Source organism: Protobothrops mucrosquamatus, unplaced genomic scaffold (assembly GCF_001527695.2).
Source record: "Protobothrops mucrosquamatus isolate PMUCROS unplaced genomic scaffold, P.Mucros_1.0 scaffold762, whole genome shotgun sequence".
NCBI classification, from domain to species: Eukaryota; Metazoa; Chordata; class Lepidosauria; order Squamata; family Viperidae; genus Protobothrops; species Protobothrops mucrosquamatus.
In genome coordinates this window covers 225682-238386 of record NW_015387031.1, presented here as the reverse complement: position 1 = coordinate 238386, position 12705 = coordinate 225682, and the positions used below count along the sequence as shown (strand labels likewise).

Genomic DNA, 12705 nt, shown 5'->3' with positions numbered 1-12705 from the left:
TAAATCTGTGGTAAACTGCAGAGTTTATGAAATAAATAAATATAATTTGAATTCTAAACAGCATGATACGTATTTCTTCATGGTTAAATCTGAGAATTGTTGAAATGATTCCCAATGATTTGAATATATTGATTACATATTTTTATTCAAAGTGTTGAAACAGAAGAAAAAGGAAAGTAGTATTATAGTAAATGGATCCATTTACTTGTGAATAGTAGCTTAATCAACATTAAAAAACAGCTTTGTAGATAGACTATGATAGATCATCTAAAAAAGAAAATATTGATTATGCTGTCTTGGTACAGATGTTATGTAGCAGAAGTAAAAGATTTCCATTTAACTTAATATCCACTAAGAGACAAAACTATGTAAGAAGAAATCCACAAAATAGTACTACCGGTAAGGCATCTGATTGTTTCCTCTTTAAGAAGATAGAAGATGAAAACAGAACAGAATGATGGAATGTGTAGAGAAAATGAATACATAATACTGGAATTAAGCAAAATTGAAGATGAATTCAGGTAGTTCTCAACCTACAACCACAGTTGGGACCAGGTCTTCCATCATTAAGTGTTATGGTCATTAAGTGAATCATCATGTGACTGTGCCTGAATTTATGACCTTTTTTGCTATGGTCATTAAACAAATCTGACTTATCTCATTGACTTTGCTTGTTAGAAATCAGCTGAGAAGATTGCAGATAGCAATCACATGACCCCAAGATGTTGCCACCATTGTAAATTCATGCTGGTTGCCAAGTGCCTGAATTGCAATCACATAACCATGGGGATGCTATGACAATCTTAAGTGTGAGGACTATTTGTAAATCACTTTTATCCGCTCCATTGTAACTTTGGTCATTAAAAGAATTTCATTGATCAGCATTGAACATCCTGGCCCTTTTCCATCAATGAACTCACAACTTCAGCAGATTGTCTGAGAGCCCCTTCTTGCTACCACTACCTGAGGTAGCAGCAGATTTATTTCTTTAGCATATGGTGATGGTACCTTCACCAGGAGACTACAGTATTAGTAAAGGTTAGCTGTTTGGCTGCCTAAGACTGCTAGTCTATTTGATTCGTGCTCATACACTATCCAGGGTGCACACAGGGGATGGATGGTAGCAGCAGAGCTGTAGAAGCAGGGCTTTTTTTCTCATAGAACGCCCAGAACGGAGTTCCGGCAACTTTTTTTGATGGAACCTTGTAGGGTAGGCAAGGCGGGTTGTATGATGTGTGTGAGTTCCGGCACCTTTTTTTTTTTTTTTTTTTACAAAAAAAGCAGAAGTAAGGAATACCAAAGAGGATTAAAAATTCAGTATTTACCCCTGTAGCAACCTTATTCTAAATGTTCTCCCAGCTCTTTCTGTGAGGATAGTGGGAAGTCTTGATCCAGTGCTATGGGTCAAACTATTTAATGAACATGCTACTATAGGCATACATCATTGCCACTTAATATCACTGCTGGCAATAATCTCTTTCCCTACTAATCTTCCACCTTTGTGTGGCGCACACTGTCATTGAGAATTACAGCATTGTGAGAAAGTGGAAAAGAAAATGACACCTCATTTAATTTTGCCTTGACATGTACTACAAAAGCATTTTTAATAACATACTTCCATTTAAATACCATTCCTTTTTTTGCTGCCCTCTGCTTAGAATTTTATATATATTTATCAGAAGTTAAGGTAGTAATGACCTACCTTAACTGGCTGAGACAGTTTCCTGGCCCTTTTTCTCAACCCACAGCCTCTTTTTTCCACAAAGGAAAGCTAATTTCCCTTGAGGCAGTATTATTGATTCAGGTGTGGTTTTGATACAAGAAGAATGTGAATGTTATGAGCATCAATTGCTCAAATTTGTGCATCAGTATTAAGGAAGATAAATCCATCCTAGGCATTTGTGAATTATAACTTGGTAAACTAAAAAGCTAGTATTAGCCCATTAAGGAAAACAAAACCTTTATTTTGCTTTTTAAAAACAGCCAAAGTCTATCATTGGATTAGGATTAAGTATTATCAGTATGCTGATAGTATCTCACTTTACATCCCTATTTCCAAGCCAATTTGGTGATGTAAGCAGGCTGTTGGGATCTGGAATTAAAACCAAGGAAAATTAAACTGATGTTTCCTCTCCAAGGTTCATGGTGGCTGGCTCTGGAGTTACCTCTTAAGGCAGATATGTCAAACTCGCGACACGAGACGTATTGGGACTATTTTGCCATTGCCGGCAATGGGGTGGGCGCGGCTCCGGTATGATGAAACTGGCCCATGGGCTAGCAGTTTGACACCCCTGTCTTAAGGGAAAGACTGCCTTTGAGGGGGCAGGCTAGTGACCTGGGTTTCCCTTATACTTATAGCTACTCCTGTATGGGCAGATGAAAAGTATGGCCAGGGTTCTTTATCCAAGAGTGGGTGGTATGCCAACTGTGGTTTTTCCTGGAATTTGAAGATTTTGCAAATGTATATTGCACTCTTATAAACACAAGTGTAATTATTTCAATATGTTTTATATGGGGATATCTCTGAAGAAGTTATACCCAGAAGTTACAATTGGTACAAAATGCTGTGTCCTTTTGTCTGGCAGGTATTAATCACCAGACCAGTTAATCACTGCATTGGTTGCTAATAGGGTTCCAGGTACAATTAGAAGACCATTTTAACTCATAAAGGCTTGGTACCAAGATACATGCAGGACCAATTCTCCAACCAGAGTTGACCCATCCATTGATTAAATCAAATTAAAATTAAATCAAAACTTTATTATGGACATAGACCAGCATACATTAAGCAAAAATGTAAGGCCTTTAAAGTGTCTATTCAAACTGTAGAAGAAAAACAAAGTTGGAAATTTTGATTTATACGTACGCAATTGTGACCATTTTATATAATGGCTCTAGCAGTTACCTTGGAATTCCAGCTTTATTGAAACATAAATAGAAGCAGTGTGACAAGGAATAATATATAACAACAGTTTTGAAGAAATATTTATCCCCATGGTAAATAATAGGGGCAAAAGGTCAGCTGTTTGTCTCTGGTTGATTAATGGCAGTAGTTTGACAGCAAATTAAATGTCACATAAAGCTGGCAAATGATGCAACAAATCAATATTTAGTGATACAGTTGTTTTGGTACCAACACCATTAGGTGCACACAACTTGATTTAAGACAACAGTTTACTTCAGAGACAAGTATTTGGGTAGATAGGCAGTAAAATTAGAACAATTCTGAGTAGATTGTATTTTCATGAGACAGCTGATACCTCTTCTTGATAGCTAAGGTAAAATACAAACTATCCATTATTAAAAATTACCAGCAAGTATCAAGCCAATCTTCAGTTTCTTTTAAAACTTCAGATAAATAATTGGTTAATTTAGGTTTACAGATATTTATTGTACACATAGCTGCTCTTTAAGCGCAACAGTTCTTTGTTCCCTACAGATGTTCCAAATAGATACTCTAAAATTTTCACCACTGGCAAATAAGAATCAGAGTCTTGAAAAGTTAAAATTAAAATACCACCCCTTCCACCACCAAAATCAGTGTTTATATTTTGCACGTATTAATCTATTTGATTTTGTTTTCCTTTGCTTTGCGAATAAAATACTTAGTGTAATACCAGAAGGAAGATTGTTCTTTTAAAATTATTCCTAAATATTTTCTCAATTCAATTTTTGGATTTTGGAAAAAGGTTATAGCCTGCAATTCTTCTAAATGTATTTATTCAGTTCAGATCTTATTGAATTCAAAGACTTTTATTTCTGAAAACAATCAGTATGCTCAGGATTACATCACAAAAGCTTTATTTTGATAAATAAAAGCTGTACGAGAAGCAAATTACAAAATGCAAATAGCTAGAAACACATATTAGAAATTGTTCAGTCTTACTTTTGTCAGAAAACCTTTAAATATATTGTTGGAAAGTATTCATTGTGTAATTTTCTAATCTGAATTGTTTTTAATATCCTATTTCTAATTAGTTTAATAAATGTATATAACTGCCTAACTCAACAACTCTGGGTGGCAAACAGAGGTGATAAAAAAGAAAAACAAATACATATACAAAAAACACACTGTAGCTGAGAAAACCAACAATCATCTGTGTAGCCAGGAGACAGGAGGACATTGGATGACTTCATCCAGCAGCTTCATATATATAGTTAAATGGGGGGAGGGGGAGAGAAAGAACTGAGCCTGTGGCATCCCACAAAGTTGTGGGATGCCACAACTGGACCTTTGCTTTGCAACTGGAACCAACCCTAGAGGAAGAAGAATCAACACAACAGAGTGCTGCCCACCCCCAACCCTTGGAGCATGTCCAGGAAGATACCATACTTGATGGCATTGAGGGCGGCTGAAAAATGTCAAGGGCAAAGATCGAGGCACTATTCCCTTCCTTCTCTCAGCAGATGCCATCCAAGAGTGTGATCAGTGCCATCTTAATCCTATACACATGCTTGAATCCCAGCTGAAAGAGATCTAGATAATCCATTTCCTCCAGAGTTTTTTGAAGCTGCAGCAGAATCACTTCCTGTATAGCTTTCTCTAAAAAGGGAACATTGGAATTTGGATGAAAATTGCCAGGACTATTTGGGTCAAGCAATGGCCCTTTGTGGAGGGGGGTGTACACTGCCTTCTCAAAAGCCAGCAGAACTACATCATCCCACAAGGAACAAAAATAATAATAAACATAATACAAAACAATTTTACTACAGTTTTGTACGGCACTTCTTATCACACATCTGGTTAAGTATAATAAAGATAAATATTGAATGAGGAAATGTGAACCTAAGATGTCTCTTTACTTGTCTTTGTAAAGATCAGAATTCCCTTTTTAAAATATTCTTTACTACTTTTCCTTTTTTCTTCTTCTTTCTGCATTTTTTCTTGCTTTCCTTTCCATTGTTTTCTTTTGATTTTTGTTTTTGTCCTTTACTATTGCTAAAATATTTAATATAAAGTATTTTTTAAAAGAAAGGTAAATAACTGACCAATTAAAATTAACAAGATATGGAAAGCATGCATAATATGCCTTCTGACATTTTTTCAAGATCCTTAATAAGACCCCTGCTTTGGCAAACAGGCGCGAGTGGAGGAGTTGGCAATTTTCGAAGCACTGCCCAACTCTGTCCTCAGTGGAGATGCACCACAGGAATCTTTCTTCCTTCCTTCCTTCCTTCCTTCCTTCCTTCCTTCCTTCCTTCCTTCCTTCCTTCCTTCCTTCCTTCCTTCCTTCCTTCCTTCCTTCCTTTCTTTCTTTCTTTCTTTCTTTCTTTCTTTCTTTCTTTCTTTCTGTAAAAATACATTTTAGTAAATGATGGCTGATAAAAATATCCTATCAATAGCATCAATTTTTCATGAACTGATACAGCCCCTTTGAGTAAAAATTTTAAATCCCAAACATATGGCCCAGAAGCAATGGATAGAATGTTCTCCTCCCTGGGGAGTGGTCAGTTCAGGGATTAAAACCCATATATTTTTGGTTCCTGCCTTTGTGAATGACTTCTTTAAATATTAACCTCAGCCATACAAATTTACTGAATTTATTTATCAGTCAGTAGGCAGCAGATTTGAGTTATATATTAGTTACACTTTTTTATTTTTAATTTGTTGTATTGAAGTTCACTGCATTTTACACATTACTTTCTCTTTGCCATCTACTTTATTGTTTATTAATGTGAATCCTGCCTTGCAATGTGCATTTATATAATCATTTCTTTCATATACAGTAAATCAGGCTTGTATTTTTGTATTATCAGAGCTATACTAATAAATACTCAGATAAGACTATTATTGGAGATCAGCTATTATTTGTGTATCTCTTAGCTTGACAGTACTGCATTTGCTTCCAATTATATTAATCCATTTAATTATTTTCATGTATTGCTTCCCAGTACTTTGCTGATTTGTCTTATTTTAAACTATAGTGAGATCTGAGGTTTCCATGAGATATGTAAAATGCTTATTCATTGGAGGCTAAGTTATTGGAAAACCTGGCCATTTGAGAAGGAGAGCATTAAGAGAAAAATAGTGCTTCCAGTCACTTAGAAATGATTTCCCAGTTAATTCTTAAGCAGAAGGCTGTGAAGTTGTGCTTTAGGTATCTCAGAAAAAGTGTTTTTGTTCACTATCTAAAATGACAATCTGGTTATACACACATTAGCCTTCCAAAGCTATAGAGATGAACACAACATTTGATAACATTTTAACTGTATGGCAATCTACATCGGATCTGAATCTATTCTAGCTTCAAACTAAGTCTGGAATTTTTGCTTGATGTATAAGGATAGAAGAGATTTGGACTTTCATTAGAATTTAAAGGAGATCAATGACATCTCATCTTTCATTCTGAAAAAGTACAAAATTCCAGACTCATCTGGAATTGCATGTAATTTATAAATCAAACTTTTCCTTACTGTTAACAATTTATCAAAGCAAATTTCCTGTTTGGCTGAAAATGTTAAAACAAGGTATTTAGTTCCTACTTACCATACCAAATATTTCTGTCAAAATTTGTTCTATTTTACTATTTTAAAAGCATCTGAGATTCAAATATATCTTTAAAAGCAAAAGTATTCCTTATTTTCACGTGATGGCTCTTTATAGACTCTATTTTGCACACCTTACAGGAAATTTTCCATTTGGCAGAAAGAACTTGGGCTTCATAAGTATCTCTAAGCTAATCTGCAAACAGATACAGAAAATCTACCAGCCTGCTGTTATTTCGTTTTTGTCTTTGTTTTTCAAATGAAGATTTATTAGAAAGAATTGCTGACGTGACATATGTTAAGTGCTTCATTCTGCAATATCTGCAGTCAATGTATTATTCATGCCATAAAAGGGAAACTTAAGTGGAGTCCTATGCATTTCAGAACTAATTCCTCCGAATATAGTGGGATTTATTCTCATATAAGTATGTATTGAACTATATTCACAGGCCAATAGTTATTTTGAAAATCAAGGCTTTATGAAAATTTTTCTCAAATGTTGAATGTTGAATTTCTCCCATAAATTATCAAATGTAATCCTTTTTATTAAAAAAAATAATATCGCTCTTTCCCTTCTTTCATGGAACCACTAGCAAACATTTTATAGACTCTTCATGTTCAATATTTGGTTAAAGTAGCGAAGCAAATTATTATTATGTGCTATAATAGTGATGTGTTTTGACTAACCTATTGATAATTCCATAGATTTGTGATGAAAAACATGGCAATTTAATGTCAGTGTTAATCAAAGTTACTACTTTGGAAATAGTGTCAAAGTTATGGTGTCTTTATTTACCAATACCTCTATTTATTATTTCAGAGATAAACTTTATCTAAAATAAATAGTCTTGTACACAAAACAAATGATGTATAGAGAACAGAGAAGATAAAATCAATAGCATTGTAAAGGATCACTTGGCCATCTGACTTGCCATAAGAACACTCTGAGCAAAAGAAATCCTTGACAAGGGTGCGATGCATCTGTAGAATATTACGCCAGACAGATTTTTTTTAACTAGACACCCCAGATACAGGCTGCAAAAATCTGGATGCCAACAAAGAAATACACAAAACTGTTTTGCTTCCATCTTCTGATCAACTGGATTTTTTGCAGCCCAGATTTTGTAGCCCAAAAGGCATTTATTTAATCAGTGGGGTGACAGATGTCAGAGATAGATGCTCCAAAACGGGGAAAAAGGGATCCATGTCATATCAGTATAGAACTAGATCAACCCTCTTAACATATTGTTGAATAAAATTTCACTATCCCTGAACTGGAATAATTAAAGATAGCATAGTCTTCTTCAACCATGCCCTCTAGGTGTATTGAAACACAAATATTCTCATCAGGCTAGTTAGCATATACTTTTACTTTCTAAATAGTACATGACCTAACAGTAGAGAAAGACATCTATGTTTATTGCTGTCCTAGTTTATTATATATACTGTTTACACTAAAATACAGATATATACATATATATGTGTGTGTATGTATGTGAGTATGCATGTATATCACAAGCCAATTTAATTTTCTTAATCTGAAGGCTAGGAATAGAATGTTTCCTTTATTGAAATTGAGAAAAATTGATGAAACTATAAACTCTATTTAACAAAGTTGAACTTAGTTTTGAATAAGAATCACATATATCTTATGGCTCCCATCCAGTTTGAAATAAAGCCCATAGATTCAATAGAATTTATTTCTGAATGAATATATATGGTGCTTGTGAAAGGAAATGCTTTTAAAGAATCAAGTCTATATTCTATTTAAACATTCATTATTTATTGTAGACTGTTTATTTTAGAGCATTTACAGGCTATCCCAATCTGGTTGATTCTGGGTGGTATACAGGAGCAAATACATATGCCCTTTGTATCAATCATATTGGACATTCTGCTTTATCTCTTATACTCTTGGGATGTCTCTTTTGATGATGTGTTTGCCATCTGGAGTTTTTAATAAGGATTTCTATTGAGTGGATTAAAAAAAAGGTCTGCCATCTGATTAATTGTTGGTATCATTGCAAATCAATATTTTAATCAATTGATGTAGCTAATCAATTAAACATTGTGATACTAGTGATTTTGTAAAAACAATATAGAAAGGACTTTGAGAAAAGAACTTTATAGGACAAGTTGGCATTTGAATAAACATAGATGACATATTGTTGGTTGTTACTAATAACAAAAGCTCAATTGTATAATTTCACTAGTACAAATTAATATTTTGAAGTACATTGAACTGAAAAAAATATCATTTTTTTAACTTGTCAGTTAAACAGTTTGCTCTCTGTATGCTTTTTTTTTGGGTCAAGATTGATGAATTCTTTTTAATAAAATGTGCCACGGTACTTTCCTGAGATGTTGGACTAATTGCCAGTTGGGTACTTAAACAGTGGCTTTGCCTTCATAATCCCAGTCTAAATTGCTAATTAATCGCACTGCCTCTCTCAACAAAGACGCACGCATCAAAATAAAGTCAAGAAAAGGAAAGTTAGAAAAAGCTACGGCTGGCAGTTGCATTGAAAAATATTATGAAACTAAATGAATCAAAAGGTTTAAAAGGTTTTTAGGCTGTGTTGCCTGATCACCATTCTTTCATGATACTAACATGTAGATTTTATTTTAAATGTTCTGCAAAAAAGCAGTTTGCTGAGAAGAATAAATGCTTATAGGGAAAACATGAATATATAAAATGCAGGATTTAAAATTCATTTTTCTTTTCTTCCATATTCACAGGTCAGAAAATCCTTCACCACAGAAGTGAAGTTTTAGAAACTGTTGTGTTGATTAATCCTTCAGATGAAGCAGTCAGCACTGAGGTAAAAAAAAAAATCAAAAAAATCATACCTATGCTAATATACTTTAATCAAAATTACATGTATGGGCATAAAATAACTCAAAGCAACTAGACCAGAGATACTGATATTTTTATTTACATATTTTATCTATATCACTCAAAATGAAATAGAATGCATGTCTACTGTTCAGTAAGTTCCACTGAGTTTAGTATGAATTACATTCAGGTACAGTAATAGTATATATTAATATAGTGGTTTAATTGTGTTATATTTTTGGTTGCAGGCTTATCTTTCATTTTTCATCCACACCTAGATGAAAATAAAACCTAAATATATGACTCAATAAGTAAATGGTATTTCATATTCTCTTCCATTTCCTTGGTGACATTGTATATATTCTTTTATAATTTATGAAGAAAAAGCAAATGATGTGAATATGATATAAAATAGCATGCATGGCAGACTGGTGGGGGTATCCTGTTTCTTTCAGTGGTCAATCAAATGCTTGTGACAAATCTATAAATACTCAGAGAGACAGATGACTTTTCCTGTTGTTCCCACCTTTTCATCTAAACCATCTTGAAGAGTAGTGCTCACCCATCTATTTGGTAAAGCTCTTCTACATGTTTTTCTGCTTAATTTAAACTAATTTCTGATTATTACATTTTTTCTTAGGGTTTTCTACCAGTTTTCCAAATATCCAATATTCTGGTGATATTTTCCAACAAATATCAACTCAGCCAACGTATAATCTTCTGGATCCTTTTGGATCTTTTTTAATTACCATTTGATTGGATATTTTCTTCTCATTTTTCATGGAGATTAATTTCTGGAGGATGTTCTATATTTTTGTAAAATATTGCCAATTGTTATATTTAATTTGAGAACTCTTTAATCCTTGTATTTCTTTAACATATCTTTAATTTCCTTACCATCCAAAATCCTGATCTCTTTATTTGCAAGCTCCCATCTGATTTTAAGTCACTCAACAAACTGCTCACAATTCTTTTACATCTCACTGCTTTTTGTTCATTTCTTACCCTATGCTAATATTGTCCAAATTTGTGATTTTGATTTTGTGATTTTATTAGATGGGTTAAGTCACAATTCCCAGTTTCCTATAAATATTTGTTTGTGTTTTAAATCTTTTCTTTGGTTTTTTTGGGGGGAGGGGTTTAATGGGGCGTTGTTTTTATTTGTTGTTTTGTTAAAGTTAATTTTGATCTTATCTGAGGAAGTTTTTTATTTTTTAAAAAAACTAGTATTTTTCTTTTTTACAGTAATATAATAGATATTCCTCATTATAAGTTAACAACATTCTCACACTGAATATTTGGCAAGAATTATATCAATTTCTTACTTTTGCCAATTTCTGCATGCCACTCTCTTAAATATATAAAATGTAGGAGTAAAATGCAGAAGTCATATATTAATGTTTTTCCTGGAAAAGCTGTTGACTTTGTAAAGTGTTCTGGCAGCCTTTCTAGAGTTTTATCAGCAGGCACACGAAACAATAGAAGAAGAGAATTCTGTTTTTAATGGATCTAGTGCATTTAAAAGGGATGAAATTTAAGTGGCATTCACAAGATAATCAAACACTAATCTCATTGTTTAACGATAATGATAAACAGAAAAGGGACATAGCCCATTAAAAGTAATGGTACATTTTTATATCCTAGCACAATTAGTTTTAAATCAGCATGGAATTTGCTTTTTTCTGCTTCCTTAAGCTTTTAGTGATCATCCTTGAACTCATTATAAAAGGTAATTCATTGAATCATATGTGTCTGAAGGGAGGAATAAACAAGAAAACATGTGCTGTCCCAATGCAAACTTCATGGCATGTGAGGTGTTTGATGCTCTCTGAGCTGGGTTGTTTTCTTGCAGACGTTTCATTACCAAACTAGATAACATCACCAGTATTGAAGCAGCTCAACCTTGAGCTACAAATACAGTATTCTCTTCTTTCAGTTTCATGGCAAGTCCATTTTGCAGCATTTCCTGTGTGGAACTGCAGTGCGAGTAATTTTCCCATTGCTAGAATCACCCACTTCGTCCCACCTCCTGTGGTCTTCCTCTTCCTGCTAGGTAATAAGGCACTATAATCACAATTCCCCTATCCTCCACAGATGTTCTGCAGAACATCTTTAACAGGAAACTGCAAACAGAGAAGAAAATGAATGCTAGCTAATTGCCATCGTTAGTGCTACCACATTCCCCAGATGGAAGGGTGGCTAGTTAATTGTATCAGGAAAGGAAAGATGAGGATTCTGAGATGCATAAGACGCTGCTGATAGTTGTGGAGGCAAAGCCAGTGGTCATATGGAGGGGCCTTTCTTTTCCATGCATGTTTACTTAAGAATATATATCCTATGAAAATAAATACCTTAACAATCTTTTTAAAGCTTTCCTTTAATATTTCAGATTTAAAACACAAAATTCACTTTCAGACCTAATTATTAATACATATCTTGGGTTCATTTGGCTTTATAGTCATGATAACATATCTGCGGAAGTCTCTTCCCATGAAAGTGCACCTAGAATCTACCATTATTCCATTTCAGGGCAAGGCAAATTCTAGGGTCACATAACATGCTTATCAATTATGTGGTTTTCCTTGGCATTAACAACAAAAAACCTGGATGACTTACCAGATGACAGCAAAGAACTACAAAAAACTATTTTTGATTTCCTCTAATGGTCATCCAAATATTTACAATCTGGTAGCCCCAATATTGTGCAGACCAGATCCACTGCTTAGGATTATTGTGAATAACACCATAAATGTTTACTTTTCCAGACTTCCCAAACTTCTTAATTTTCACTGGAGTTGGTATTCTGTTTTTTTAACTTGATTGAATTAACATTATTGTTTTGATTTTAAATAGGAATCCCCTTCCATTTCCTAATGTATGTGGGATTTTTTTTTATTTTTACAAAACAATCGTCCTCCCTCTTTGAAACACAATCATTCCTCCTTTTTGGATAAATACGGTCCAAATAATTTATTTGAGACTATTAATATTAATTTTTTCCCTAATAAAAGCATGAAGTATAAAAGATGTTTCAAAGTCAAGTCCAAGGGTAATCTATAATTTATTTGAGATTATTAATATTAATTTTTTCTCTAATAAAAGCATGAAGTATAAAAGATGTTTCAAAGTCATTATTTGTATCTTCTACCACAGGTGCGTTTAATGATAACAGATGCTGCACGACATAAACTTCTGGTACTAACTGGGCAGAACTTTGAAAATACAGGCGAACTCATTCTTCAGTCAGGTTCTTTCTCATTTCAGAATTTCATTGAGATCTTCACAGACCAAGAGGTTTGTTTCTTAATTGTTGCTACTCTATAATTCATTGGGATGAAGGTTTTGTTTGTATTTTTGATTGTACAGCAGATTTATTCATTTAA

The 12705-nt window shown here is 33.6% G+C and overlaps 1 protein-coding gene across 1 annotated transcript in view; it reads left to right on the top strand.

Annotated features, from left to right (window-relative positions):
- Window positions 1-12705, top strand: part of MAP1B (microtubule associated protein 1B) — a 57283-nt gene that overhangs the window by 28920 nt on the left and 15658 nt on the right. Inside the window, exons 3-4 of the mRNA XM_015818542.1 lie at window positions 9226-9308; window positions 12476-12616. Of these exons, the coding sequence (XP_015674028.1) occupies window positions 9226-9308; window positions 12476-12616 (224 nt within the window). The remainder of the gene's footprint in view (window positions 1-9225; window positions 9309-12475; window positions 12617-12705) is intronic.